The following is a 26,264-nucleotide window of genomic DNA, read 5'->3' as shown; positions in this document are numbered from 1 at the left end:
GGGACACTGTGGGAACTGGAGTATCATCACTGCTGAGCTATTTCAGTCCAAAAGCAGGCTAATTGAATTTGGAGGTTCATTACTGTAGCAACTAAAACAAAAAGTCTGTTCTACAGACATTATGGCTCTATGAAGGCCAGTAATTAAGGTAGCCCTGTTTTAGCAAACCCCTCACTTTCTGAACAGCTTCTTTTTCACCGAAACTTATATTGATTCTCTCTCCAAAGTGAATATATTGGGAATGTGAGGGCTTATATCACATTAAAAGTTGAATAAATTAGGGAGGCTGAGGTAAGCAAGATTTTGGGGTGTACAGATATGAACAAAGTGGCTAATTTGAAACTGAATTGAGTTGGGTAGGATTTGGGTAGCTTAGAGAAAATGTTTTGAATAAATAAATTTAATTTGCATGTGAACAGTAAGGTGTTCATATAGAAAGGAAATTCTGCAAGTCAAGACAGAAACAGCTTAAGATGAGTGCTGGTGCTTGTTTTTGTCAGGTTACTTGTCTAATAAAATATTCTGAAGGAGAAGGCTACCAACGAAAGGTCTCTAGCCCTTTTTTTGCCATCAGTCTTTCATATGCATGTATGTGTCCTTGATCATCAAATTGTACAAGTAATTTGATATCTTAACTTTGAAGCTATGCAACCCAGGATGCATTGGGAATGTGCAAATCCAGAGCTGAGAAACTGGAAACAAATGACAGCTCTGTATACTTTGCAGAACTATACTATTATAAATCAGTTGAGGACTCAGCATAATTTCTAGGAAGATTCATGGTCGTAGCTTGCTCTGAAATACATTTTTATTTTGTCATCTTGTATAAGCCTTGCTAACTTTTATCTTCATTGATAGCTTGACTCTGTATTACATCCAAAAAGCTCTTTATTTGAGTTTCATTCCTGACAAAATGTCAGCAGAGGACACTGTTATGTGTGTGTCACATATATGGTATATATTTTGAGGTTTTAAATAAGATACAAGTCACTGTGTAGAGTTAAGCCACTCTGAGGAGTAAATGTCACCCGGGAAGAAAAAGAAACATATTTTCTGTTCACAAAATATAGTGATGAAATTTAATATAATAATCTATTCACGCAGAAGCAAGAGGAAAATACATCTAAAAGTATATAGAATCATAGAATAGTTTGGGTTGGAAGGGACCTTTAAGGATTCTCTAGTCTAATCTCCCTGCAATGAGGTTAATAATAGTAATGAAGGTATTCAAAACCATCTTCTGTCCATAAATGAAGAATTCTTCATAAGCTCACTGTGAGCTCTTCTGTACCTGTGAGGCAGAGAGATTTTTGCCTGGGCCTATTCTTTTGGTTTTGGTCCCTCTGGAGGGAAGAAAACATGCTTAGCTGTAAACATGATGAAGGTTGCCTTCCTCAAATCTCAAAAAGAGACACAAGAAACATTTTCACTGCAACACTTTTTTTTTTTTTCCCCAAATGTCAGGCTCAGAGTGAAATTGATGTGGCAATGGCATTTTCTCACCATTTCTTCACAGGGCTCTAAATGGTCCTCTGAAGAGACAAAATCATATTTCCTTTCAACCTATGTGAAGGCACGCCCATAGATACTAGAAATAATGACAGAAGGAATTCTCAAAACACTTCTCCACTGGGGTGAAAACAAAGTCTTCCCATAGCGACATGGGAGGATATTAAAGGATTTTGTCTCTCTGCAGTCAGAAACCTGGGTGATGAGTGGCTTAACTCATGAGGAGGAGGAGAGAGATAGCATCTAATTTCCAGCAAGCATATGAGGAAATTTTATATGTATCTATTATTGTATTTGCATTCTGAAAAAATAAAGCCTCCTCAGTGGATAATTTGGAGGAAATTTTACCCAGGGGAAGCTAAGATAAACTTTTTCACCCTGAGAGCTGGCTATGGATTCCACTGCTCTTGTCCTGCTGCCACCACCTCCTAAGGTTACTCTTCTGACAAGATGATGACAGCTTATTTCTTTTCAAGCCCTGTCCCTGCTGAACTGAAAATGTCTTCTTGCATGTTTGGAAAAGACATACAGACATACAAGCATGCTATGTCTGTATGAATTGTGCTAAAATGGCAGTATATTTAAATAACATCCCACCTGGTGTTGCAATTTGCAGTCACACATGAGCATTTGTGTTGCTTTAGATGGACTACCTTGATTTTGTACTGCTGTTAAGTGTCAGTGCTGTGGCAAGAAGCTCTGTGAAGTTGTTCAGGGATCTCTCCAATGATGAGCTGATATTTTGGCATTAATGGGAGCTGCTGACAGTGTTGGACTGGAATGCTGTTCTTTCCCTTAAATTTTGCCCATTTTGATTAAGCAGTTCACAGGAGCTGCTGGAGTATTTGTTGAATATAACAAGTTAAGGGATCACTGTACTAAGCCACACACTTCTCTTGTGAAAGCTGAAAGTAGCTAAGCCAGACCGTTCAGTTTCTGAAAGCAAATTTATTTTTTCATTTTAATCTTCCACCTCTGAGAAAGAAAGAATCTCTCAGAAAGCTGAAGACTTTTTTTCCCCTGTTTGTCTTAGTAAAATAGGGTAAAGCTATATGGTTAAGAAATGGCACCACAAATTGCCTTTTTTTTTTTTTTTCTCTTTGAATAGACAATGTTCAAACCTTCATGAGGAAGCAAAAAGCATGAATTTCTAATATTTGCCCAGGGTGATTTCTCTTCATGTTGTAAGCACTGATGCAGAGTTCTTGTTCCCCTGAATGGGCTGGAGGATGACACACAGAGGCTGTTTACAAAGGCTGACATTAAGCACAGGACGTTCATCTCTTTATACTGCCTTTAAAGTTAGTGGCACCAGAATGGATGACTCAGAGAAGGAGCAGCTGAATTTAGGTGCTCTTGCTTGCCTGCTGGAAGGCTGTAGACAAACTAGGCTACCTTAAGTTGTGAGAGTATCTTTTAATATAAAAAAATGGTATATCTTTAAATGTGCTCACTATTTTGATCCGCGTTCACACACTTTGCCAGATGGATGCCTTCCATTGGTCTTCTTCAATGGCATATCACAGGCATTAACTTGAACAGTAAATCTGTGCTAGAGTTAGCCATGCTTTATTGTTTCTGTTAATAGTCTGTGAAAGATCAGTGGTCTGAAAAAGGCCCACAATATTATTTAGGATATAATAGATATAATAGAGAATAATACTGGGGAGAAACTATAAAATGCCCAACATTATCACCCACGGTCACATACTTATAACAATTTGAAGGATTAGAAGCCAAAGTTATGCAAATTGTCATCATAACCACAACTAGAATTAAGGGTCGGGTAGTGTCATAAGTAGATTGCACATTCCAGGATTTTCTGTATGTTAATCAATTTAATATTTAATTCCTTTGAATTTTGGCTGCTAATGAAGAATGGGTGAGATTGTAATACTGGTTGTGGTGTAGAAGCCAGAGAGGTCATCAAGTGCATGAAGGCAGGAGTCCAGCATAAATAGAAGACACTGTGCTTGCTGCATTTATGATGACCATCTCTTATTGTGCTCAATGTGCAGTTGGTTGGTACAAGGATTTTGTTTGGTTTTGTTTACCTAGAAGCTCTTTTAAAGTAAGAATTTTATAGTCCTGAATAGTATGCAGTGTTCTGTCACCATGCACATCTGAGCAGAACTTGCATCACAGACCTTGTGTGAGTCCCAGGCAATACAGGAAAATTCTGTTAATGGCAGTTTTGTTTTGTAGACAGAGACTTGTGTGCTTCTGCACATACCCAGATGACAGAATGATAAACCACAGGTTTGTGTTAGCAGCCTAGAACTGCTTTTGCGTTTTCCATTCACAGCATTGTCATAGAGTAGCCACAGTTTTGACTTCATCTGCCTAGAAGTTCATTCCTCTCCCTTGGCAACCCTGTTTTGATTGAGGACAAGTTTTGTTTTGGCTGGAAGATATATAAGCAGATGAGCAGACCTTGCTGAGAAAGATGAGTTGATTCTGGGACACCTTGTGCTGGGGAGAAAGGACTACAGGAAAAGGGAGATACCCTTTTCCTGCTAGACTGAACCAGCCAAAGCCACTGTTAAGTAGTGTCAGCAAGGACAGTGCAGCAAGAAAAGGAAGGAGGCTCCAGTCAGTACTTCTTTATGTCTTCTCTTCCTCCCAGTTCATGCTCCTTTTTTCCTGACGTTTGCTCTACTTCATCTTCATATAGCTCTGCAGTGCAGCATCTGCCAGATGGTGGGTATCTGACTCATTAAGAGCCCTTTCTGATAAACATCTCTGTTACACTATCCTGGTGCTCAGAAGCATTCTCAGTTCTTTATGAGCAGGACAACATTTCTGCTCGCTGCTATGCAGTATAATTCTGTGAGGCAGAACAGCAAATGAAAGGCCAATTCCTCAGTACCCACTGTGGAGTTTTTGAGCGTGAATACATGACTACTGAGCACCATTTTTTATTATCTTGTCCATGAACCAGTGCTGTCCCTTGCTGGAGAAGCAACTGTTCCTGCTGGTGCCTTCAGACACTGGATAGATAAGTGGCAAGCAGAAACAGGCAAAGTAATCCTTTCTATTGTCTCTCTCCACCATGAACAAGTTCTCATCTCCCTGCATTGCTCGGCAGGCTTGCGGCTTTCCCTAGAATGGATCCCCTTCTTGTATTTTTAACACAAAGGCAGTGGAAGCATGATGGAAAACTGCTTTGGCATAAGTGTTAAAAGCAAGTTGACTTTGACTTATGATTTCTGCTGAAGCAGAGCTCTAGCTGTCCATAAGAATTCCAACACGATGAGTTAGAGTTGAATGCATAAAAAGTCTGGTTGGTAGGTGGCCTTATCTTAATCTGATCTAAATCATGCCTAAGTGCTGTAGTCTTTGTGGAAGCCAAAATATTGCATTTTCCTGTGTTCAGATGATCAGTGAATATCTTAGAAGTTGCAGTCCCTGATCATTAACTGCAATATCTGTCCATTATTTTTGCTTCTGAATTTTCCTTCTGTAGTAGACTGAAAGTCCCATTTCATGCTTTTTATGCCCTGTGATACAGACACAAGAAACGTGCAGCCAGAGTCAACTGTGCTGGCATAGAAAGCAGAGGAGAACTCTGGATGCTAAAAAGAAAGCAGGCAGACAGAAATGGAGAATTTGACCCCAAGGGGAAGCTCAGGGGAGTGTGAGCACTCGGGCTGTGTCGGGCTCTCCTAACACTGGGCCTTCTCCTGTCTTTTGTGGGGCTCATGGTGTCAGAAAGCTCTCCAAGAGCTAACAGATGCCACTGCTTCAGATCCTCTAATTTTAGTTACCATGACCAAGCAAGTGGAGGGTGTTCAGTGCAGAAACAAGCACTGCAGAGTACAGGCGCTCAGTGGTGTCACATGCGGTCAGCCAGCGTGGCTTTGTGGGATTTGTATGGGCCTCTTGAGTTGCAGCCACAAAAGCATTTTGCTGACTTCTCTGTCACTGAAAAGGTGCTGCACCACTCAACTACATGTTATACCCATGATATACATATCTATTCATATGTGGTTAATGGCATAAGTAACTCTAGCTGTCTTTTGGAAAATTGTGCTCCTTCTGTATTTCATTAGCTAATAACTTTTTGATAACTGAGTCATCAGATTACAATAAAAGAATAGAAAAATATTTTTAAGAGTGAGAATTTTAGCCAGTGTCTGGCAATTATGGTGGTACTCACTTTCATTGGAAAGATTATTTAGATAAAGAACACGGAACACTTCCAGTAGAAGAAAGGAATATGGCCATGTCTGTCACTATACAAGTAGCTGAAAGCAAGTAGTATAGGAGGAGCGATAAAATGGATAGAGTTAGAAATTTGAGTATTTCAATAGCATTAGCTGCAGATATTCTGTATGTAGCTTATTTTGTATGTAGCTTCTACTCCTCATTTTTGTGCTAAATAACATGCAGAAAATGAAAGGAACAACTTAGCTTTAAAAACTTATTATATTATGAAACTCTAAAGCAGAATGACCACTACTGTGGTAAAAGATAAGAATTTTGGAGTTGTTCAGTTTTCCTGCTGTTATTACACATCTTCTTTTTGCTCATAGCTATCCTATATGGAAAACCTTTTGCTATTATTGTTTCCCTAAAATAATTCAAATCATATTGCTAGTTCACGATCAGGTTTGGTCATTTGCTCACATTATGAAACATTGGTCTTTATTAATTAAGGCATCTAAAAATTTGGTATGCTTAGTATATTTGTGCATGCTTTAAACTTTTCTGGAAACTTTTCATTGTCCTTAGCTTCTCACTTTGTAACTCTTCAGTACATTGATTAAAAGCAAACAAACAAACCAACAAACAAATATTTGCACCGTGGAAAAAGAAGAACCTTATTTTCCATTCAAAGCCCTAACTCTGAGCCAGCACACAGTTTGGAGACACATTTTGGCACTCTTTCTCTGGTGGATCAACACCTCAGTCGCTGCAGTGCCCGCACCAGTAAATCCGCCTCCCTGGCAGAGAGCCTCCATGCATGAATGAACACCAACAAGGACTCTGGCCATTAGTGTTTCTGCCCTGTGAGCAAAAAGAAAAGTTTGGGGGTTGACTTGCTTGTTTGTTTTCCTTTCCAAAGCATGTTCTGATCTTTTGATGGCAAGTGCTTTACAAATACTGAATATGATGGCACACTTCCCATATAAGCAAATAAATAAGTTTAGTAATGATAGCCTTGGCCTAGTATTCCATTAGTCTGGGCGTTGTACAATCATAATGAAGGACAGCATTTGCTCTGCAAAACTGCAAAATTAAGGGAGGCAAGATCAGATGGCTTAGCAAAAAGTTAATTCCCAAGAAGGATGGGACTGCACTGGTCAGACTAAAAAGCACTCGCCTTGGCACACAGGTTATCTAACCACCACTGTTGCTGGCAATGCAGAAAAGGACAATTTCAAAGTCAGGTAAGGGGAGGGATTAAAGTCTAGCTTAGTGAATGTTCCCAGAGGCCTGTTTTTCTTGCATATATAGTGGCATTTGTAAAATCCAAGGGAGTCAGTAATGTTGTCAGAGTCCATATAGGTGATGAAGAAGTGTTTGAACCCTGCACCATGACACAGAATACTGCAGCTAATGAAAGTCTAATGCCTCCTGTACCAAAATGAATATTTTTGTATTAAAAGTGACTCCTCCATTGGCAGTGTGAATGACTGTCTCATAAGAAGCTGATCATGCTTTTCCTAATCTCTTTCCTTGATGAGCTGCCTTGAGAAGTAAAGCATAAAGCTTCACCTAGGTCTTCACTCCGTTTGTTGTTGCACTAGTTACTAACAAGTAGGACCCGGTTTTGTGTATCTGAGCAATTACAGTGGTTTTATACAGCTGCCAGGTCACAAAAGGAATAGCCTGAGCAACTGTCTTCTTTTACAGGAATTGATAACTTTTGTGTTTCCTTACCATCTCCAGGTGCAGGGGATCAGTGAAATTAAACAAAATTGCAGCCCTCCTAAAGGTCTGCAGAGAGCTCAATAAATTGTCCATTTCTATTCATGGATCAGTGTTCTTGGAATGGTATGACTTTAGAGCCACTTTGAAAAACTGTATTTACACTATCTCATAACTGGAATCTAAGTGTTGTTGTTTGGTTGGTTTTTAATGGAAAAGGCCACTGAGAAATTTATATACATTCACTAAGACAGTTTCAGAAGACTAATACTGTCTAGGTTCAAAATATATAACGTTAGGGAACTGAAGGAACTGCTCTGTAAAGGAATTAAATAACAGTTGTGATTGTCTTTTTTCATTTATCTTGCTGTTGTGCCTGCAGGCCTTCCTAATTTCTTATTGTACTGACGTGCTATAAAGAGGCATTATAGCTCAGAGCCTTGGTAGGGACAGGATGAAACAGTTTGGGCAACATCCCTGATGAACCAGAGAAAAGAGCAAGAGAAAAAGTCTTTTACTGGAACCTATTTACCCAACAGTTTGATCTTCCTATCAGAAAGGCATTCTTTAACATTTTTGAAGAACTATATATCTTTAATTTCCTCTTCTCTTAAAGGCTGATTCTTTCATAAGAAGAGGTGGGGGAAACCATGTTGTAGGAGGGGCCTGGAGCACAGGGCAGCAGCCTGGGGGCAGGAGAAGGGAGGGCAGAGCGGAGCAGGGAAAACACAGTGAAGCTCTGGAACCCCAGTCCTTTGATGTGGTGGCCAAAACCATCCTGGAGACTGGGCATCTGTACAGAGGTTTCCACAGCTCAGGAAATCTGGGAGTTTGTTGAAATCAAACAGGACAGTAAGAGCTCACCCTGCAAGGACACAGTGAGCAAGGGTATTATGCTTTGTACAAGCCTTTGCCTTCCTCTCTGCTGGACTTAGTCACTGCAGATCACTCATTACTGTTTGACTTTCTCAAGTTTTGGTCTTCCTTAGAAAATTCACTTTCTGGAAGAGGTTCAAGCAAGTCCACCTCAGAGTCCTAATGTACTGGGTCCCGCCAGGGTGGAGCTGACAACAACTAGCTGACTTGCGTTCCCACAGTGACGTGTAGCAAACCATTGGAGAGATGAATGTCTGCGCTAGAGGCTCACATTTTCTTGCTTCAAACATAGCTAATGCTGAAACAAACCAAAAGCCAGTCATGCAATATGTACTTTCTTAGAGGTCAAAATAGTTGAACAAGATCATAATTTTCTTCCTTTTTCCCCTTTGCAGAGTTTCTAAAGAATTTGGATTGTTTGTGTGGGGATAGCTACTGCTGTTGGGGGGGGAGGGGCACTGCTCGTTTTCACTTCAAAACCCTGTAAGTGGTTTTGAAGTCATGGATGGTTATATAAGGCAAGGCAACTGATGAGGCAGTGCTGTGAGAGTCAGGGGTTGAAAGCTGCCCAACTGCAACAGGAGGACAATTTTCAGACCTGATGGATTTAAAGTTACCGGGGAATTTAAGTAATCTTTTTTTATTTTATTCAATTAATTTTATAGCCTTCTAGGGAAGGTCAATGATTGACAAATGCTTTGGACAAAAGGATGCTTGTTAGAGACATGTTTTCTTGGAAATAAAAACATATTGGTATCAAATATGTTTTGAGACACTGTCACCCTGCCTCTTGAGCAAGATCGTTGGTGTAGTCAGATTGCCAGCCCCCTGCCCCTTGACCAACACCAGCAGCGTAAGCAGGGTGCTGCCCACAGTATCCATGTGAGGTATGTTCCTCTTAAATCACGCTGCCATTGCTTAAATAGCATTTACGTGACTGGCTGTTGCTCCCAAGTGACCTGGACACCAACTGTCCCTGGATGCTCACAGGAGCAATACTTAAAATCCTTGTGTTTGCTATCAGTGATCAGTTGATTCACCATATGGGCACCCTGTTGCTCATCTTTCCTATGAGCCTAATAAACTTTTGTTTTTAAACTATTCCTAACATATATACTCAGAAGATAATCTGTGAAAAAACAAAGGGCAGCATATTGGTATCAGAAACACAAGGAAACTCTGTGGTGTCTGACATGCCTTCTCTCCCTATTTAATTTCCAGCTGCCATGTCATGATCCTCTCAGTGCTGCAGAGGTATAGCCCCTCTCCCTAAATGGTAGTAGTAGAAAAAACTGTAGGACTGGGACATATTTGCTCCATTTGACACCCATCTTCACCTCCTGGATGCAACATTCCCCATATTTGCTCTGTGAAGAATCAATAGTTTAAAGATAGAAATGAGCGGAGAATGGAGAAAGAAGAAACCTTCTGAGACCAGCTTCATCTATGATTTTGAAAAGCCTGGTTTATTTTTAAAACCTTTACTATACTGGTGACATTATCACAGGAGTCCTTGTTAATGTATATAAGTGTGTTTTTATATCATTGTAACTGACTTAACTCTGTTTTTGTTCATCTCCTCTCCCAGTGGAGTTTTTATACTGTGATTTGGCTTCCATGAAGTCTATACGGCAATTTGTGCAGCGGTTTAGAGCAAAGAATTGTCCACTCCATGTCCTGGTGAATAATGGTGAGTTCTGTTTTTTTTATTCACATATCTGCAGGGGAAGATGTGACAAATGGAGCTCTCATCTATCACTTCACATTTCAAATAGGTTATCTGAAACATGCAGCAGGTTACAATAGTATTGCAGTAGCAGGGATGTCTTCTTAGGTGTTAAATTGCATTTTTTGCAGAGAGAGTCAAATGAGCAGACTGAACACTTCAGTGTCACAGCTGCTCATGATGTTATTGCAAGTCTGGTTCCTTTGCTGTGCTTTTTTAGCTCTCTAGCACTAAAAATCATGCAACTACACAAGAATCCAAGAATCTGGAATAAAAGTAAAAAAGGAAAGGGAAGCTGTACTTTATGCCAGTTGGAGGACTGGGCAAAAACCAACCATTATGAAGTTCAACAAGGGAAAGTGCCCGATTCTGCTCCTGGGGTGGGGCAACCCTGGATGTACATACAGACTGGGGAATAAGATGCTGGAAAGCAGCGCTTTGGAAAGGGATCTGGGGGTCCTGGTCGATGGCAAGTTGAATATGAGTCAGCAGTGCCCTGGCAGCCAGGAGGGCCAATCATGTCCGGGGGGGCATCAGGCAAAGCATCACCAATTGGTTGAGGGAGGGGATTGTCCTGCTCTGCTCTGCACTGGGATGGCCTCACCTTGAATATTGTGGCAGTTTTGGACACCACAATGTAAGAAAGATATTAAGCTATTGGGGAGTGTCCAAAGGAGGGCAACAAAGATGGTGAAGGGCCTTGAGGGGAAGCCGTACGAGGAGCAGCTGAGGGCACTTGGTCTGTTCAGCCTGGAGGAGGCAGAGAGGAGACCTCACTACAGTCTGTAACTTCATCGTGAGGGGAAGAAGAGCTGCAGGCACTGATCTTTATGGTGACCAGTGACAGGACCTGAGGAAATGGCCTGAAGTTGTGTCAGAGGAGGTTTACGTTGGATATTAGAAAGAGGTTCTTCACCCAGAGGGTGGTTGGGTTCTGGAACAGGATCCTCAAGGAAGTGGTCACAGCACTGACAGAGTTCAAGAAGCATTTGGACAATGCTCTCAGGCATGCAGTGTGATTCTTGGGGATGTTCCTGTGCAGGGCCAGGAGTTGGGCTCAATTATCCTTGTGGGTCCCTTCCAGCTTGGCATATTCTGTGATTCTTTCACCTTTATTTACTTTCTCTCCCCTTATATTTTTTCTGTATGAACACTTGTTTACTGTGGCTGTCTGATGAGCTGGGTTGGGGTTTTAATGCATCTGAAATATAACCTACTAAATTATTCAGCAATCTCAGAGAAGTCACTGCATAGATCAAAGTGCTACTGGAAAGTTGTCCATAAAGCTGTATCCTCAGTGGTCAGAGGACAAATTAAAAGGACAATATTTATCTTGCATTCATACAATTATCAAATGAATCTCATTACTCTTAGGGATTTTAATTTTTATTACTCACATACTTGCCATCTAATTTTGTTTTATAGCCCCAATATTTTTGGAAACCAGCCCATACAATAATTTTCCTCCAGAAACCATGCATGCTCTGCATGCACTTTCCTAAAAGGGAATTTTCACCTGTCTATTTGACTAGGGGAAAAACCCGCCAGCAAAAATTTAGGCTTCTTTTAGAATTTTTCTGCTGTTACACACTGCTGTTCTTGTTTTCCCAATCATTTGCATATATTTTATTAAGACATCTCAGAGAACAAACATGCTGTAAATGAATGGGTTTGTTACATTCGTTGGTGCCTTAAAGAACTCTTAGTAACACAAGTAAATATTGCAATGAAAATTCAAGTGTTTTTTATTTGCTGATTGATATGAAACATTCATGAAATGTTCAACTAAGTGTTCATTTTTATTTGATTAGTCAAAAAAGCCTACTATTATTATTTTAATTGTGCAGTGGACATTTAGGCCTGGTTACAAAATCTTTTCAGATTTACGTGACTAATTTTACTATTTGAAAAAACAGCATTTTGTGGAAAAATGGGTTTTGAGATCTATGTTCCCATCCCCTGCCCTCCACTAGTTTTCAGCATGACCAAAGCCAGAACTGTCAGCAGGGCCTTGGAAGTCATTTGGGGGAGAAATGATGAGACAGAAGCAACTGGGAAGCCCTCTAGAAGAAAGGCTTTTGCTCTGTCCTAGCTGCTGCTGAAGTGGGATGGAAGAAAATTGCAGTTAAATATGTCTTCTTATTCAAGAAACAAAGTTATATGAAAATAGGTCTCCTAATGGGCCTAATGTGCTATGAGACCAAAGAGTGTAAGCCCAAAGCTTCTTTTAAGAAAGAAGTTTGAGACTAAAATTTGCCTGATTCAGTCTGTGTTTTCATGACTTCCAAGAAGGGCATTTGATTTCACTTACTCTTGATTACCAAATATAGTTGGCAAGAGAAATCTGTTTGAGAAAATCCTCTTAGAAGCTACAATGAAATGAATGGTCCAAATCTGCTGTTGCTGCATCTTTAACAGAATCACAGAAGCAAGCACACCTAAAGCTGCTGTAAAGAATCCCATGTAATTAGGTTAGTCTCCAACCATTACCTGACAAGTCACCAGTTCACTTCTGAAAGGTCTTTCCTGCATCTTTTTTTTTTTTTAATGGTCCTTTTTATTTGCTTTTGTAATTAATCTGTAGCATTTAATTTTCTTACTATTTTCGTAATGAAAGCCCAAATGTTTTCTTGGTACAAAAGAGGAAAATGAACATACCTAATGGAGGAGAAATGGCCTGATGCAAAAACCACCAGTGTTAAGCACAACCAAGACAAATGCTGACATTGGGGCTATCTGGTTGGGTTTTCCTTTTCCCTTTCCCTTCCTCTTTCCTTTTTTTTTTTTTTTTGTCATTTTTTCTACTGTAACGCAATGCACTAAGGAGGATGATTCAGTCCATCGTGGACAGCAGAGCTGGAAGCACTACTCACTCAAAACCTCACCATTGCAATATGGAAATGTCTCATGGGAATGAGTTGTTGGGTATGTTGTCAGTGAAAGTGTACATGGTCAGAAAACTGTGTTATCTGGGGAAGTCATTTTGCACGACTGTCAGATGTCTTTCAAGACATCTCATAATGGCGTGGTTGATTTTCTTATGTTTCGGTGTATGCATTTAGAATAGTAGGTTTCTTAGTGTCACCTTGTACTTTTTTATTTATTACTGATCTCAAAGCTCTAGCATTCTTGATATGAAGAGTTGTTTTTAATTTTAGCATATGGGGAAGAGCTTGTGGGCCAGACAGCTACACAATGCATTTGTAGGCAGCCATATGCCTTTAAGAATCTGACCTAAAATCTGTTGGGGTAATGCACAGTCTCCATTATGTTTTGAAAACCAGACTTTGTGTGGATCTCACTACTTCTGAATCAGACCATCATCAAACTAATAAAAATTTTCTTCTCTGTCTTCATGAGACAAAGCATTTTCCTATTAAGGACTGTACCCTTTTGTTATATTTAGTGTAAAAAAGCTAAGAACTGTTACATTGCTTTTTTTTCACAATATATTAGAATAATTTAATTCCTTTAAATATAAATCTTTTATATTGATCGGTATAATGATGTTAATATGTTAGTGATCGTTCCTCATATTATCTCCATGAATACATATCCTGTATGTATGTGAAGGTGTATGATATTTGTTGTGGGCTTGTGTGAACCTGTCAAAAAGCCAAACATTTGAAGATGAATTAATGGAAGTTCCTACATTTTACAGTAATGCAAACTATGACATTAACATTTAAATATTATTGAAGACAAGTGATTTGGTGTGAGTTACTGTACTATATAAATAATCAATCCTACATGTTTGACAGAAGATTGTTATGAAACCAAGCAGTTTTCCTTTTTTTTTAAGGAATGTATCTCCATTACTTGCTCTCCATCCCTTGCCGAACTCAAGGATATAGTTGGAAATTAAATTAATACTAAAATTCTGAGTTTCAGAGTATTCTCCCAGAACTAAACACTCAAGTCCCACAAAAATTTCAAGAAGATTTAGATATTCTACTTAATGGAAATTAGTGCACTAGAGTCACCTCCTCTTTTTGTTATAGCTTATTTTAGCATATACATTTAACTTTGTAATTTCTAATTTTAAAGGAAAAATTTGGTTGAATGCACACATTATTTCAGATGACAAATAAGGGCCTGTTTTTCCATTGCTATGCTTTCTGCATCAGTAATGTGCATGCTCAGCTCTTGGTTTTTAAAATAAACAAAACACATTAAAAATGCAAATAGAGTATTACGTAAACTTCTTATTTTTTTTTTAATATAATGTGTTAGTGCTAAAAAGAGAAAAATACTATGACACAGAAAACAAATCCATTTTCTGTAGAAAACAAGAAGTAAGCTAAATGGTTGAATTGGATGCAACACAAGCAGTTCAGAAAGCTTAATCTGACAGAAGGTCAGAAGAATGTGTCTTCTAGCCCACTAATTAGCAATTGGGTGCTAATTTTTAGTTCTGTTTTTGAAAAGAACTGTGTCTTTTTACAGCTGAAAAGCATTCAGCAAATTACAGCATGTACCCTAGTGTAATTATTTAATACATTCAGAAAAATGACATTGCTGTTAAAATGCATTAGAAAGTCTGCTCTCCTCTTGTGGTTGCAAAAGGGACAGATAGTAAAACAGTTTGTAAAATTCCATGAGCAATAATTACTGTTCGTGCCAGAGAGGTTTTTTCCTAACTTGAAGCCAGTCATTTTCTCTGTGTGCTAGAAATGTTTCTCAGCACCTTATAGTTTATGTTTTTGCTTATACACTGTTTACAATACTTAATTATCTTAGGACCAAGAGAGCTAACACCAAAATCACTACATATTTAGTGATACCAGAATACCTATGGATACCAAATATGCAGTCTAACTCATTAACAATGAAATACCAACTTGAAGATTTCAGGCTATTATTAGCCTATTGCAGACAGATTACAGTTAAAATATTTTATGTTTAAGCCTATCTAAGCCAATTTAAAATCGGTATTTCTGAACTGCTGGCTATTTCAGACAATTATATTTTGTACTTTGTGGATCATCTGAGAAATTATCAGTCTTTTGATAGAATCAGTAAGTTTCTATAAGCTTCCCTCTTTAGTTCTTAGGCCACAATAAAAGATGTTTCAATAACTATGTGAAATATATATATTTTTTGCGTTACCTGCACACAGTTCAGCCATGTGCTGGTCAGCCATAATCCTTTGCTGGGAGCCCTCTGAATAGTCCCATGGATGCTGTCATGGTTGATCATATATTAAACTATTCTTGTGTTTGAGTATTTGCAGGATCAGATCTTCAGAAGAAGTGTGAGATTTGAGGGCTAGGAATGAGGGAATATATCAGATGCAAACAATTTTATAGAGACTTACCTACTCACAGGTCTTGTTGATGAGATGGATTTAATAATAGTTAAATTGCTTGAAATTATCACAGTGGGATATATGAAAAGGTTCTGTCCCACTGGATTAGGTAAGGATCAGCTCCCTTTTCTGTAGCGGCTGTAGCCTGCACTGACTGTTATAATGAAGATGAGAGAAACCTCAGAGATGTGGAAATTCACTGGGGAAGGCCTCGAGGGAAAGTTAGCAAGGAGGGTTGCAGTTGACTCTATTGAAACTTGAATTTCATCAAAATTAATGCTTCTCCTCCAGCCACACAGGAAGGCTGTGGTGAACTCGGGATATGGTATCTCATTAATCTTCTTCCAGTGTCTTGCTTACAACATCGTGTTTCATCTTTATCCTTCCTCAGAGACAAATTAAAGTAACATTTAAGCAAAGCTGTGATGCAAAAGGTATAGAGGGACAGGGAGAAAGAGAGGACGAGCAGAAGAGCAAGTGGCCCTTTACCTGTATATAATGGATGATAAGTACTAGACATCATGGGAGAGCTGGGCCTTTGGGGGATGGTTCAAGCTGGAAAAGGTAATTTGAGCTGGTGAAAAGATTGGCTTAAAATGGATCTTCCATGGATGATGGGAAAAACTAGAAGATTCATAAGGACACTAGCATGCAGCATTAACATGTTCTAAAATGAGAAGAAACTCTCAGAGTGATATTTTTTAAGAAGTTCAGTCTATGACGTCATTTTTGCAGATTTTTCAGAAGAGGTCATCTTTATAAGAGAGATGGGGATGCTGGCTGATCACACTCTGCTCTTCACAGGTATTAGTTGCCTTGGGTACTTCAAGTAACTTGTCTGGGCACATGTGTCAGAGCATCATGATACTGCTGACAGTATCTGGCTTGTTCAGATCAACTGAGGGTTGTGCAACACCAACATTTACCCAGTGCCTGGACTTTTAGCAGCAGTCATCAGCCAGAGATTTTACTGTATTTGAATAACATTGTTATCTGCCAGAATGATATGTATCCTTGGAGTGGGTCGACCCTGGCTGGATGCCAGGTACCCACTAAGCCACTCTCTCACTCTCCCTCTGCAATTGGACAGAGGAGAGAAAAAAAAAGCTAAGGATTCATGAGGTAAGAGCTGGGAGAGGCCAGTTACTGATTGCCTTCATGGGCAAAACAGACTTGAAGTGGGGATATTACTTAAATTTATTACTAACAGGATAAGAGCCAAAAAGTGAGAAGTAAAATAATCTTAAAAACACCTTCTCCCCACCCCTCCTTTCTTCTGTGTTCTCCCTCCTCCACCGCAGCGGTGCAGGGAGACGGAGAATGGGGGTTGTGGTCAGTTGTTGTTTCTGCTGCTGCTCAGGGAGAGGAGTCCTTTCCCTGCTCCCGTGGGGTCCCTCCCATGGGAGACAGTCCTTGATGGACCTCTTCGGTGTAAGTCCATCCCTTGGGCAGCAGCTCTTCCCAAACTGTTGTGCCATGGGTCACTCCTCCATGGGGTGCAGTCCTTCACAAATGAGCTGTACCTGCGTGGGTCCCCCACAGGGGCCACAAGTCCTGCCCGGGAAAAACCTGCTCTGATGTGGGCTTCCCTCTCCACGGGCTGCAGGTCTCCAGCAGGACCCCACTCCATCTTGGGCCTCCCACGGGATCGCATGCTCCTTCATGAGTCCACCTGCTCCAGCATGGGCTCCTCCAGGGGCTGCAGGTGGGTCTCTGCACCCCGATGGTCCTCCATGGGCTGCAGGGGCACAGCTGCTCCACCATGGTCTGCACCACGGGCTGCAGGGGCCTCAGCTCCAGCGCCTGGAGCACCTCCTGCCCCTCCTTCTGCACTGACCTTGGTGTCTGCATTGTTGTTCACATGTTCTCACTCTGCTCTTCCCTGGCTGGAATTCTTTCTGTGCAATGGCTTTCTGTTCTTAAATATGTTATCACAGAGGTGTTACTGTCACTCTTGATTGGCTCAGCCTTGGCCAGCAGCAGGAAGCCTCTCCTGGAGCCGGCTGGCTTTGGCTGCACTGGACAGGGGAAGCTTCTAGCAGCTTCTAACAGAAGCCACCCCTGTAGCCCCCCTCATTACCAAAACCCAACCACAGAAACCCACTACAATCCTATATAAAGATATCAGATTTCTTATAAAAGGTTTATTTTTTATTAGAAGAACTAATAAGTTAGAAGAGCAACTTTAGACTACTTCTGGCTTTCAAACAGTAAGGATTTTATTCAAGAAAATCCTGAATTTTGTTTGAAACTGTCTTTGTCTTTCTGAATATTTCCAAGGCTTTTTCTGTGTCTGTGATATCAAACACTTTGTGAAAAGGGAAATATCTCAGGCTCCACAAGCTGCAGGTTCTTGACCCATTTGCTTTTATGTCCTGAATGCAAATGTTTTATCAGTGGAAGACAGATACAAAATTCAGCTATTGATGGATTAGGAAACCCAACTGGTTCTACTTAAGTGTGTGGAACACTTGCCGTTGGCTTTTCTGAAAGACAGAAGTGAGCCATGGTTTTTTTACCTAATCCTTTCATAGCTTTTAGGTAAAAATATTTTTATACAAATTGCAAACCAAAATATTTTACTTCTAGGAGAACATCCTATTGAATTAGAAAGCTGTGACTGACTGTCTTATTTTAGGATTGTGAATTGGATAACTCATCATTGTGCCAGCTTAAATAACGAAATAGTTGCTGAGCATATTTTTAGGAAACAAAGGGTTGGGTTTTTTTTTAACTAGACCCAATTGTGAATGCTCTGATTTATTTTAGTGTAAAATCAAACCTCTGTTATGGATTGTATTTTTTTTTTAACTGACACATTTTCCAAGGAACTAACCTGAGCCTTCTGTGTTCACCATGTAGCAGCATGACTTTGATTCAGAAAGTGGATCTGTTCTTAAGGAGGTATTACAGCCTGTTCAGTAATGTTCTGTACCTACCATGATCTGGTTGTTGTTCTCACAGTCCTTGAATATGGATTGTCTCATTTTTTTCTTTTTCTTTTCTTTAATCTGCTGAGAAACGAAGAGTTTGCCTTTGCTGGAAAGACACATTGCTTTATCTTTTTTGACACAGTTAATACAGTCCACTTCTTCCTTGTGGGCATTATAGGTGGGTCTGGGAGCACTAGCAGTAGATATTACTTAATTTTCAGTTCCTCATTACTTAGCCAAACTTTTAATGTTTGGGCTAAGAGCTTCCATGCCAAGTATTTGCCTGAGGCTGATTTATTTCTCCTTGTAATGCCAGATAAAACAGTTTACATGTTTCTGGCAATGATAAGACAAAATCTTAGGATTTCGTTAATGTCAAAAATTACAGCAATTTCATTCATAAAGGCTCTGGTGTTATTACAGTTTGAAAATGAAAGCAGGCAAGATGCTGCCTTTGTGTCAGTGGTGGCTGCACCTTTGCCACCCATGGAATATTCCTATGATAGGTCAAGTCAGAAGCCTGTTAAGCACTGCAGTTTGTAAATCACCTTTTACGCTTTACTTGCTGAAGATTTTCTTATACCAGGCATGTCCCAAATCGAGACTGAGCATTTCTTTCTGCTGGAATCACAACCCTGAGTCATGGTGGGAGGTACTGTGTGCAGCCAAATGCACCAGCACTGGGACTGGGCACCAATGTCCCAACTGCTCCTTGTGGCTGCATCTGAGCTGGGGTGGAGATGGGCACTGCATCTCACTTCAGGCTCCTCCAGTCTCTCCACAGTCCAGACTCGTGGCTTCAGTCCTCCATGATCCCTATGAAAAGTTTCTGTCCTATGAAAAATAGACTGTGAAGAGTTGATTGGAGGGACAGTGAACAGGACTCTTAGTTGGGAACCATTAGGATGGAGGAAACCTTGATTGCAAAACACTTGAGTTTGCTGATTGAAAGTCTTTTAAACAGAAATAAACTATGAATGTAGCATATATTATTAAATATCAGAAAATTAATAAGAAAGTAAGTATCAGAGCAGAGCTGGGGTGGGCAGTGAGGATGAAGAGAGGCATTAGGTGTGTCTGAACTGTAGGAGATGTCTCAATCAGAGTTTGGAAATGCTTAGACACCACATAATGCTCAAGAATTGAATCCTTATTTTGGGGGCTGGAGTCTCTGTTGGGCACTGATTGAACATTTTTTTGCAGTGAGGCAGTTCTTGACTGATCTCTTACTTGCAAGTTTACTGATGTTTAACAGAGATGAGAATTACCCCTCCTGGTGGGGATGTGATTGGAACTTTCCTTCTGCTTGGTCACCGACTTCCACAAAACTTGTAGAAAGAAACTTGTAACTTAGTCACAACTGGTTGAAACTGAAGGGGGGATGGAGAAGCTGGTAGGAGCCTCAGAGCCAGGGATGATGGTTCCATAAGGAAACCAGCCTCAGAAGTGAGGGGAGAGTGAGCCACGCTTGTGACAGGCAGATGCCTGCAGGGTGCAGAGTGATCTTGTGACTGAGACACAAAGGTGCTAGAGTGGCTGAGTAAGAAACTTAGAGACAAGGAACTTACTGTTTGCTGGGAAGCAGAGAGGCAGATGAAGCTGATATGTGTATCTGGGGCTGAACCTCTCCCCTCCTTCCCAAACACATACAGTTCCTTGATAAGATCAGCATCAGATCACTGGATTGTGGGGGTAAGGGAGGAGGGGAGAACAGCCCAGAGCTTTGGCTGGGAAGCTGAACACTGTCCTTGGTTGGTCAGGGCTTTCATCTTCCCCGCACAGGGAGTTGGGGAAGGTGTCAGGAAGCCACTGTGCAGAAAAGGCAATGGGTAGTGTAGAGCCTCTTGAAAGGGAGCAGAAGGTGAGAGCTAGTGGGAATTTGTTCTGTGCTGGAGCAGAGGCTCAGTCAGATTCCTGTGGAGGAGATGAGATGTCTTGGGATGAGACAGGAAAGACTGAATGCTCTGGAAACTGAAATCATCTCCTCCGCAGACCCAATCTCGGTCCCTTCTCTTTATCAAACCTGTTTTCACAGTGCCTAATACCCTCAAGAAAAGGTCCATGCACAGGACATTGTCCCGGCACTGATGCCAGACAGGCTGACAGCAGGTGTCTTTGCATCTCCTCAAGGGTCAAGTGCATTGGTGTGAAATATGTGTGTCATCTACATGCCATCGTTATGCCCTGGGGTAAAAATTCTTGCTTTGCTTCATTTTTTCCCATTTTGCTTTAGAAAATTGCATATATACTTATAAAGAGCTCAAAAGATATTAGGAAGAGCAAGAGTCCGAGCTCTCTCTGAGGAGACAAGAAGTAGGACCATACCATTGGAGAGCTGTACCAAGCTTCATCTGTATTTTTGTGGTTTTCTTCTAAACTGTTGGGATTTTTACCTTTTCAGCTTCTATATACTGTTAATCTGGCTTTGTGTTTGGTGCTGTCTAGACTTGGAACACTTTTATGGGATACCAATAGGCATATGACATACCTTTAGCACTGGACTATGGGTTAGGGATGTGGCTTAGCAAGCAGTGTGTCGCAGCAGTGCTCTAAATTCACTGCTCTGCAGCCCAGATGAGGTGTACCTGTAAAAAACAATCATGTGGGTACACTTGTGTCTCCAGAAAGCAATTCTGGGGGCAATTCTTCCCACAAGGCATTGCCCCTTCTTGTTGCTCACTAGCCAGGAGAGACCCACAGGGCAGGTGTATTCTAGGATCGCATAGTCCAGATGAATAAGGGGCAACAAGCAATCTGGGATAGGCAGCCCAGCCAGGGAACCTGCAGGGTTCATCTGTTCAGGAGAGAAGTGGGCTATACTATTTTATATGTAGGTACACCCATAGTTGTTTTGGTGTATGGGTGTGCAGAACAGAGTGGTTTTGACATTCAGTTAAGTGAGGTGGGTTGCCTTGTGTGACTGCACTCATGGGATGGAAAATGCTGTTAAATGCATCGGCTAAACCAGTACAAAGCCTGTATGGAGGAAAGGCTTTGTGCTTTTACTGGAAGTACTGTCTCAGTTAATTTTTCCCCTGGGGAATATTTTTGGTACAGGATGTATCTCTTCCCTGTAAATAGCAAAAATTGGGTGAATGTGATTATTTAGGTTCACCTCCTGCTGTGAAGGTGTTACGTGGCTGACCATTTGCATTATCTGCCCAGCCTTTGGGTGTCTGGGGATAAAAGGACTTGTGTGAAGGGGATCTGCCCTCACATCCTCTTCTGTGAACCTGGCTGGGAAGGAAGACATTTTGTTCTGCATGTGAAAAAGAGATTTTAAATCTTTCTTTTGTAGTGAGTTTGAGAGAACTGACTTTAAAAACCTCCAAGTAGCTCACTGTAAATATGTTCAGATGGGTGAAATATTTGTATTTTTACAGCTCTTAAAACATATTTTATAATGGAGATGAAAGATGTCTTTGCAGTGGGAGGTACAGGAGTTACAGCAATGTTTGTCATCGTCTGCAGTATGAGCAGGCATAGTAAGAATTCTCCTGTATAATTCAATAAAAATGTGGTATGCCTGGCCTGTAATATTTACAACTATCATAAACTTTTTGGTTATGTTGTGTGCGCTATCAGATCCATTTTGCTCTTAAAATCACACAAGACTTGATTAATTGATGGATCAGAAACCAAGAGTTTCATTAGAAACTTTAATAGAAAATCGCTACAAATGCCTGTTTACAAAGACAGTTCCCTTGAGGTATATTCATTCTTTGAGTGAAAAATACAACTTTTGCCTAGTCGTAGAAGCAAAAAACGATAGAATTTTTTTTTATTCATTAAAGCTAATTAAAAATATGTGTAATTTGACCATATTACAATAAATGCAGAACTGCAGCACATTGGAGTGTATTGCTATAAGAAGAGCAGCTGTTCAGCATAGTTATGCAGAAAAATATTTTCCTTTTCCTATTTTATTTCTACTCCTGCAAAAGCATACATCCATGTGTCATTTAGGCAGTTTTCTGTGCACATGCTGTCAGTCTTTTGCTGGAATATTTCAGTAACAGTAAAAGTTCATGTTCAGCTTACTTATTAATTCATTCTCTAATACCATGCCATCTTCTGGAGACAATCCAGCTAAATCAGGGGGAAAAAAGTATAAGATGCTTGTATCAGAAGTGAGGTGTTTGACATTAATGGTTTGTGTGCTGCCACTTCAAATTTCACATGCACTCCAAAAAAATGATGAGACTGACTATTGATAATTAAAATCAGAAAGATACTGAGTTGTATGGATTCCATACTAGAAGAATTGTTCTTAGTTTGCAATGAAGAGATAAGGGGTTTGCTAATGTTTCAGATAGTACTGGATTAATTAAAATAATTAAAAATAGAAGCAGTTTTCATTCTTTGAGTTACCATTTGGGGCCCTTAAGTAAAGCTGATGATGTTTCTGGACAAGAGAAAATCAATAGCATGCCAATTTTAGTATCTACTAAATGTTAGGTAGTTAATAATTTAAAAAAGAGAGCTTGCTGCTACACTTCCAAGGTTTTCCCTTTTGCCAGGGAACCATCCATGTTCAGTTGCCTGTTGGGTATTCCTTTGTATGCTCACTTTCAGTGAATTAAAATGGCTTCTCTTCAAATAAGAGAAACTGCCCTCAGACTGCAGGGCAAGATTTTTTTGACAGCCTTGATATGAACCACCTCAAAGATGAGAGCCTTTAAAAAAGGAAAAAAAAGTCTTTCAAAAGTGTTCTGGCTTGTTATTATTTGACCAGCTATTGAAGACAAAAAGGGAATTGTAGTAGCATCAAACGCAAGCAGAGGTGATTGTGACTGCTCATACACTTGACCACAATTTCTACTCAGAGGGCACTTCTGAAGAATGAGCAAAATAATTTTGGGAAGTGTGTATCTTAACAGTTGTGCATTGCATGAGTGAAAATTTTTTCTGTCTCCTGACCTGAGCTCAGGTCTGTTTTTTCTTCCAGGATGCACAGCGCAGATGGTGGAGACTAATTGGGGTGGAGGGCAAAGCCTCTATGTGTTCTTGAAATCCTGTGCCTCTCTGGAGGTCAGGGGGCAGTTGCCGTGGCACAGGCATCCTCGAGGCTAATGTGAGCAATGGCAGCCTCCCCATGTTTGCCTGCTGGTCGTGATGCAAAGTGGAATGGCTGTAGCAGCTGTCTAACACACTTCTCTCAGGACAAATTCCTCCATCCCTCTATCTGACTCAGCCAACAGAAACGTGTCTGTGCATGGAGGGGTCCTATAGTGAGCCCTGCAGCAGCCCCGGCAGATGCAGAAGTAGCATTTGGGGTTCAGTGCAGGTGTGTTGTGCCAAGGTTGTTTTATGTTGACTGCCTTTTCTTGGGCTTGTATTTTACCAGTGTTGCTGCAAACAGACCTCTGGCAAACTGTTTCCTTCTGCCTTTTCCAAGTGTCAGAGCTTTGGAGGGCAGGATGGGCCTCAGATATATGCAGATCTTTTCCTTGTATCAGCCCTGGTGCTCTGAGATGCAGCAATGTTCCCATCTGCCCTCCAACAGCTCATGCTGAGTTCTGTCTTTGTTAAAACTTGTACTGTAGCAAGCCGAGACTTGATCTGGGAGCTTAAGGTTTGTTGCCGTTCCCACCTTTTCCTTCTTCCCAGAAAACAAGAAAAAGTCACAACTGGGCTTGTCTCACGTTTGCATCTGTCCATAACCTTCACACCAGATTTCAGTCCCAGCCATGGTTCCAAGTGTGATTATATGCAGTTTAGAAAAGAAACAGAACTCTGTTTTCAACTCTGTGAGAATTTGCCCCATCCATCAGACTAAGTGCTGCTGAAGAAGGAGAATACAGTGTGACACCTCACCAGATGCCCTCTAATTTGTGTCTTCCCGTAGCTGAAGTTGAGATTTGACATGCAGAGAAACCACATCTGCCAGCTGGGTTTTTCTGTCATTCGGAGGGTTCTGGGAAAGTGGCTATAATGACAGAGGGAGATGCTAATTAGAGCTTTTGTAGAGCCTTATCATGTAATTTGCGTTGTGTTTCTTTTGTTGTACCATCAGTCAGCATCGTTTAGGTACTACCTTAAGTTGCTGTGTTACACCCAAACCTTTTGATTTCTCAACCAGAAGATCTTCTCAAGTTTCTTCCCCTCATGCTCCTTCTCCAGTTTCTCCATTAAGCAGTAGGAAGCTATAGGTGAATTGCTATGGGTGTTTGCCATACTAAAAAGATCCTGAAAATATCTCCCCTTTTGTCCAAGCAGCAGCAACAAAGCAGGACTGTTGGGTGGCAGGACCCCCAAAGGAGTGGTGTAGAGGCTTAACATGTACAATTTAAAATGCTCATTTAAAGTGCCATCACCAGGCTGACATCAAGAAATGGGATGATAAAGGCTGCATAATGGGCAGGTGAAGTAGCGCAAGGATTAAGCTGACGCTCTCTCATGTCTGTGAGCAGAGGTGGCCTTTCTACCGTATCATATTCATGTATTTTAGAGAGAAGACAAGCATCCTACAACAGTATTTTCCAGAAACCATGTCCATCTGCATTTAAATTACGAAGGTCATGTGCACTTGTACAGTAATTAAATTTTAATAAAATTAGAAGAATTTATAGTATTCAAATCTATGCTATAACTGAGCAGGATAGTTATCCCCCACATGGCCTCAGTACATGATATAATTTATGCATGAGCTCAGAATTTTCTGCAAGATGCTGAAATCAACATTGCACGTTAGGGATGGGGATACTTATTTTAGACACTGTGTTTGAAAATTGTGGTTTGTAGATATTTATGCAAAAATATTGCCAAAATAAGCATTGAAAACCTAATTTCAATATGCAGCTGCTTGTAAGCACAGTAATTAAGATATATTGGGTAACTTTACTACATCTGTTTTCACCCACACCAGTGAGACAGAAATTACAGATTTCAGATGCAGACTCACCAGATCTTTAAACTCCAGCCAGGACTCGGGAGAAAGGTGTCTAGGAGAGCAGATCTGCTGCTTAGGCTGGTCTTGTCTCCACTGCTCTGAGCTCTTTGGTGGAGGGAATGTTCTTGGGATCACCAAACTCCCACCTCTTGCAGATGGATTAATTATTTTTGTGGATCAGCAATATTGCATTCTGGCATGACAGCAGTGGGTTAATTTAGCTTTTAATGTCTTCAAAACAGTTTTGACAAATGAACTCATTAACCCTCAGAGTCCTGCAGGGAGGGAGAGAGAAAGTCAGTCTAGATATTACCAGGATAAAGGAACTGAAATGGGGATTTTGACATTTTTCTTGTCAGAAATCGTTCGGTGCCTACACTTCACATACCATCACCAGTCACTCATTGCTCTAAATGCTGTGTTTACACTCTGCAGCAGGAGATCGTGCTCCATCTAGCTTGCTGCTCCTCTGAAATAAATCAACAAGTTTTACCTCTACTTTTTCCTCCAGCTGGGGTGATGCTGGTCCCTGAAAGGAAGACGGAGGATGGGTTTGAGGAGCACTTCGGCTTGAACTACTTGGGACACTTCCTGTTGACTAACCTCCTGTTGGATATGCTGAAGCAATCAGGAACGCACAGTCACAACGCTAGGATCATCACTGTCTCATCAGCCACCCATTATGTAGGCGAATTGCACCTAAACGACTTACAAAGCAGGTACCGATCCCTTTTTGGTATTCAGTGATCTGTAGTAAGCCTGTGCAGATTAAAATCCGAGAGAGTTATTACTGAGTACTGAATGTGGTAGGGTTTTGTTGCCTTTTTTTTTCTTTTTAAATGAATGATGATTCTCAAGCAGTTGCTCAGTTGCTTAATATCTTTCAGGCTTGAACAAAGCTTGCAGCCTTGAGTCAAAGATACAAATAATTTATAAGCTTCTGAACTTAGTTTTTTATTCTGATCTTTGAAAGCCTCACTTTCTGATTGCTATGCTGCGGTGATGGTAGTGGTGCAGCGCCTGGACTCGTCACTGCCTTATCAGAGAGACTCTCAATAACTGGGATGTTTTAAAATGGCTTGGGTGAATGCTAATAGACATAGTCCTCAAGTGGATGCATACACAGGGGCCCTCAGATGAGCTCAG

General features: G+C 40.7%; 1 protein-coding gene across 2 annotated transcripts in view; it reads left to right on the top strand.

Moving 5' to 3' along the window:
• Positions 1 to 26,264, top strand: part of DHRSX (dehydrogenase/reductase X-linked) — a 210,295-nt gene that overhangs the window by 134,973 nt on the left and 49,058 nt on the right. For both annotated transcript variants that reach the window (XM_032678072.1, XM_032678071.1), the window contains 2 exons: positions 9,848 to 9,949; positions 25,630 to 25,837. In XM_032678072.1, the coding sequence (XP_032533963.1) occupies positions 9,848 to 9,949; positions 25,630 to 25,837 (310 nt within the window). The remainder of the gene's footprint in view (positions 1 to 9,847; positions 9,950 to 25,629; positions 25,838 to 26,264) is intronic.

This window comes from Chiroxiphia lanceolata, chromosome 2 (genome assembly GCF_009829145.1).
Source record: "Chiroxiphia lanceolata isolate bChiLan1 chromosome 2, bChiLan1.pri, whole genome shotgun sequence".
In the NCBI taxonomy this organism is placed as follows: domain Eukaryota; kingdom Metazoa; phylum Chordata; class Aves; order Passeriformes; family Pipridae; genus Chiroxiphia; species Chiroxiphia lanceolata.
The sequence above is the reverse complement of the archived record's forward strand: the minus strand, read 5'-3'. Positions and strand labels throughout refer to the sequence as shown.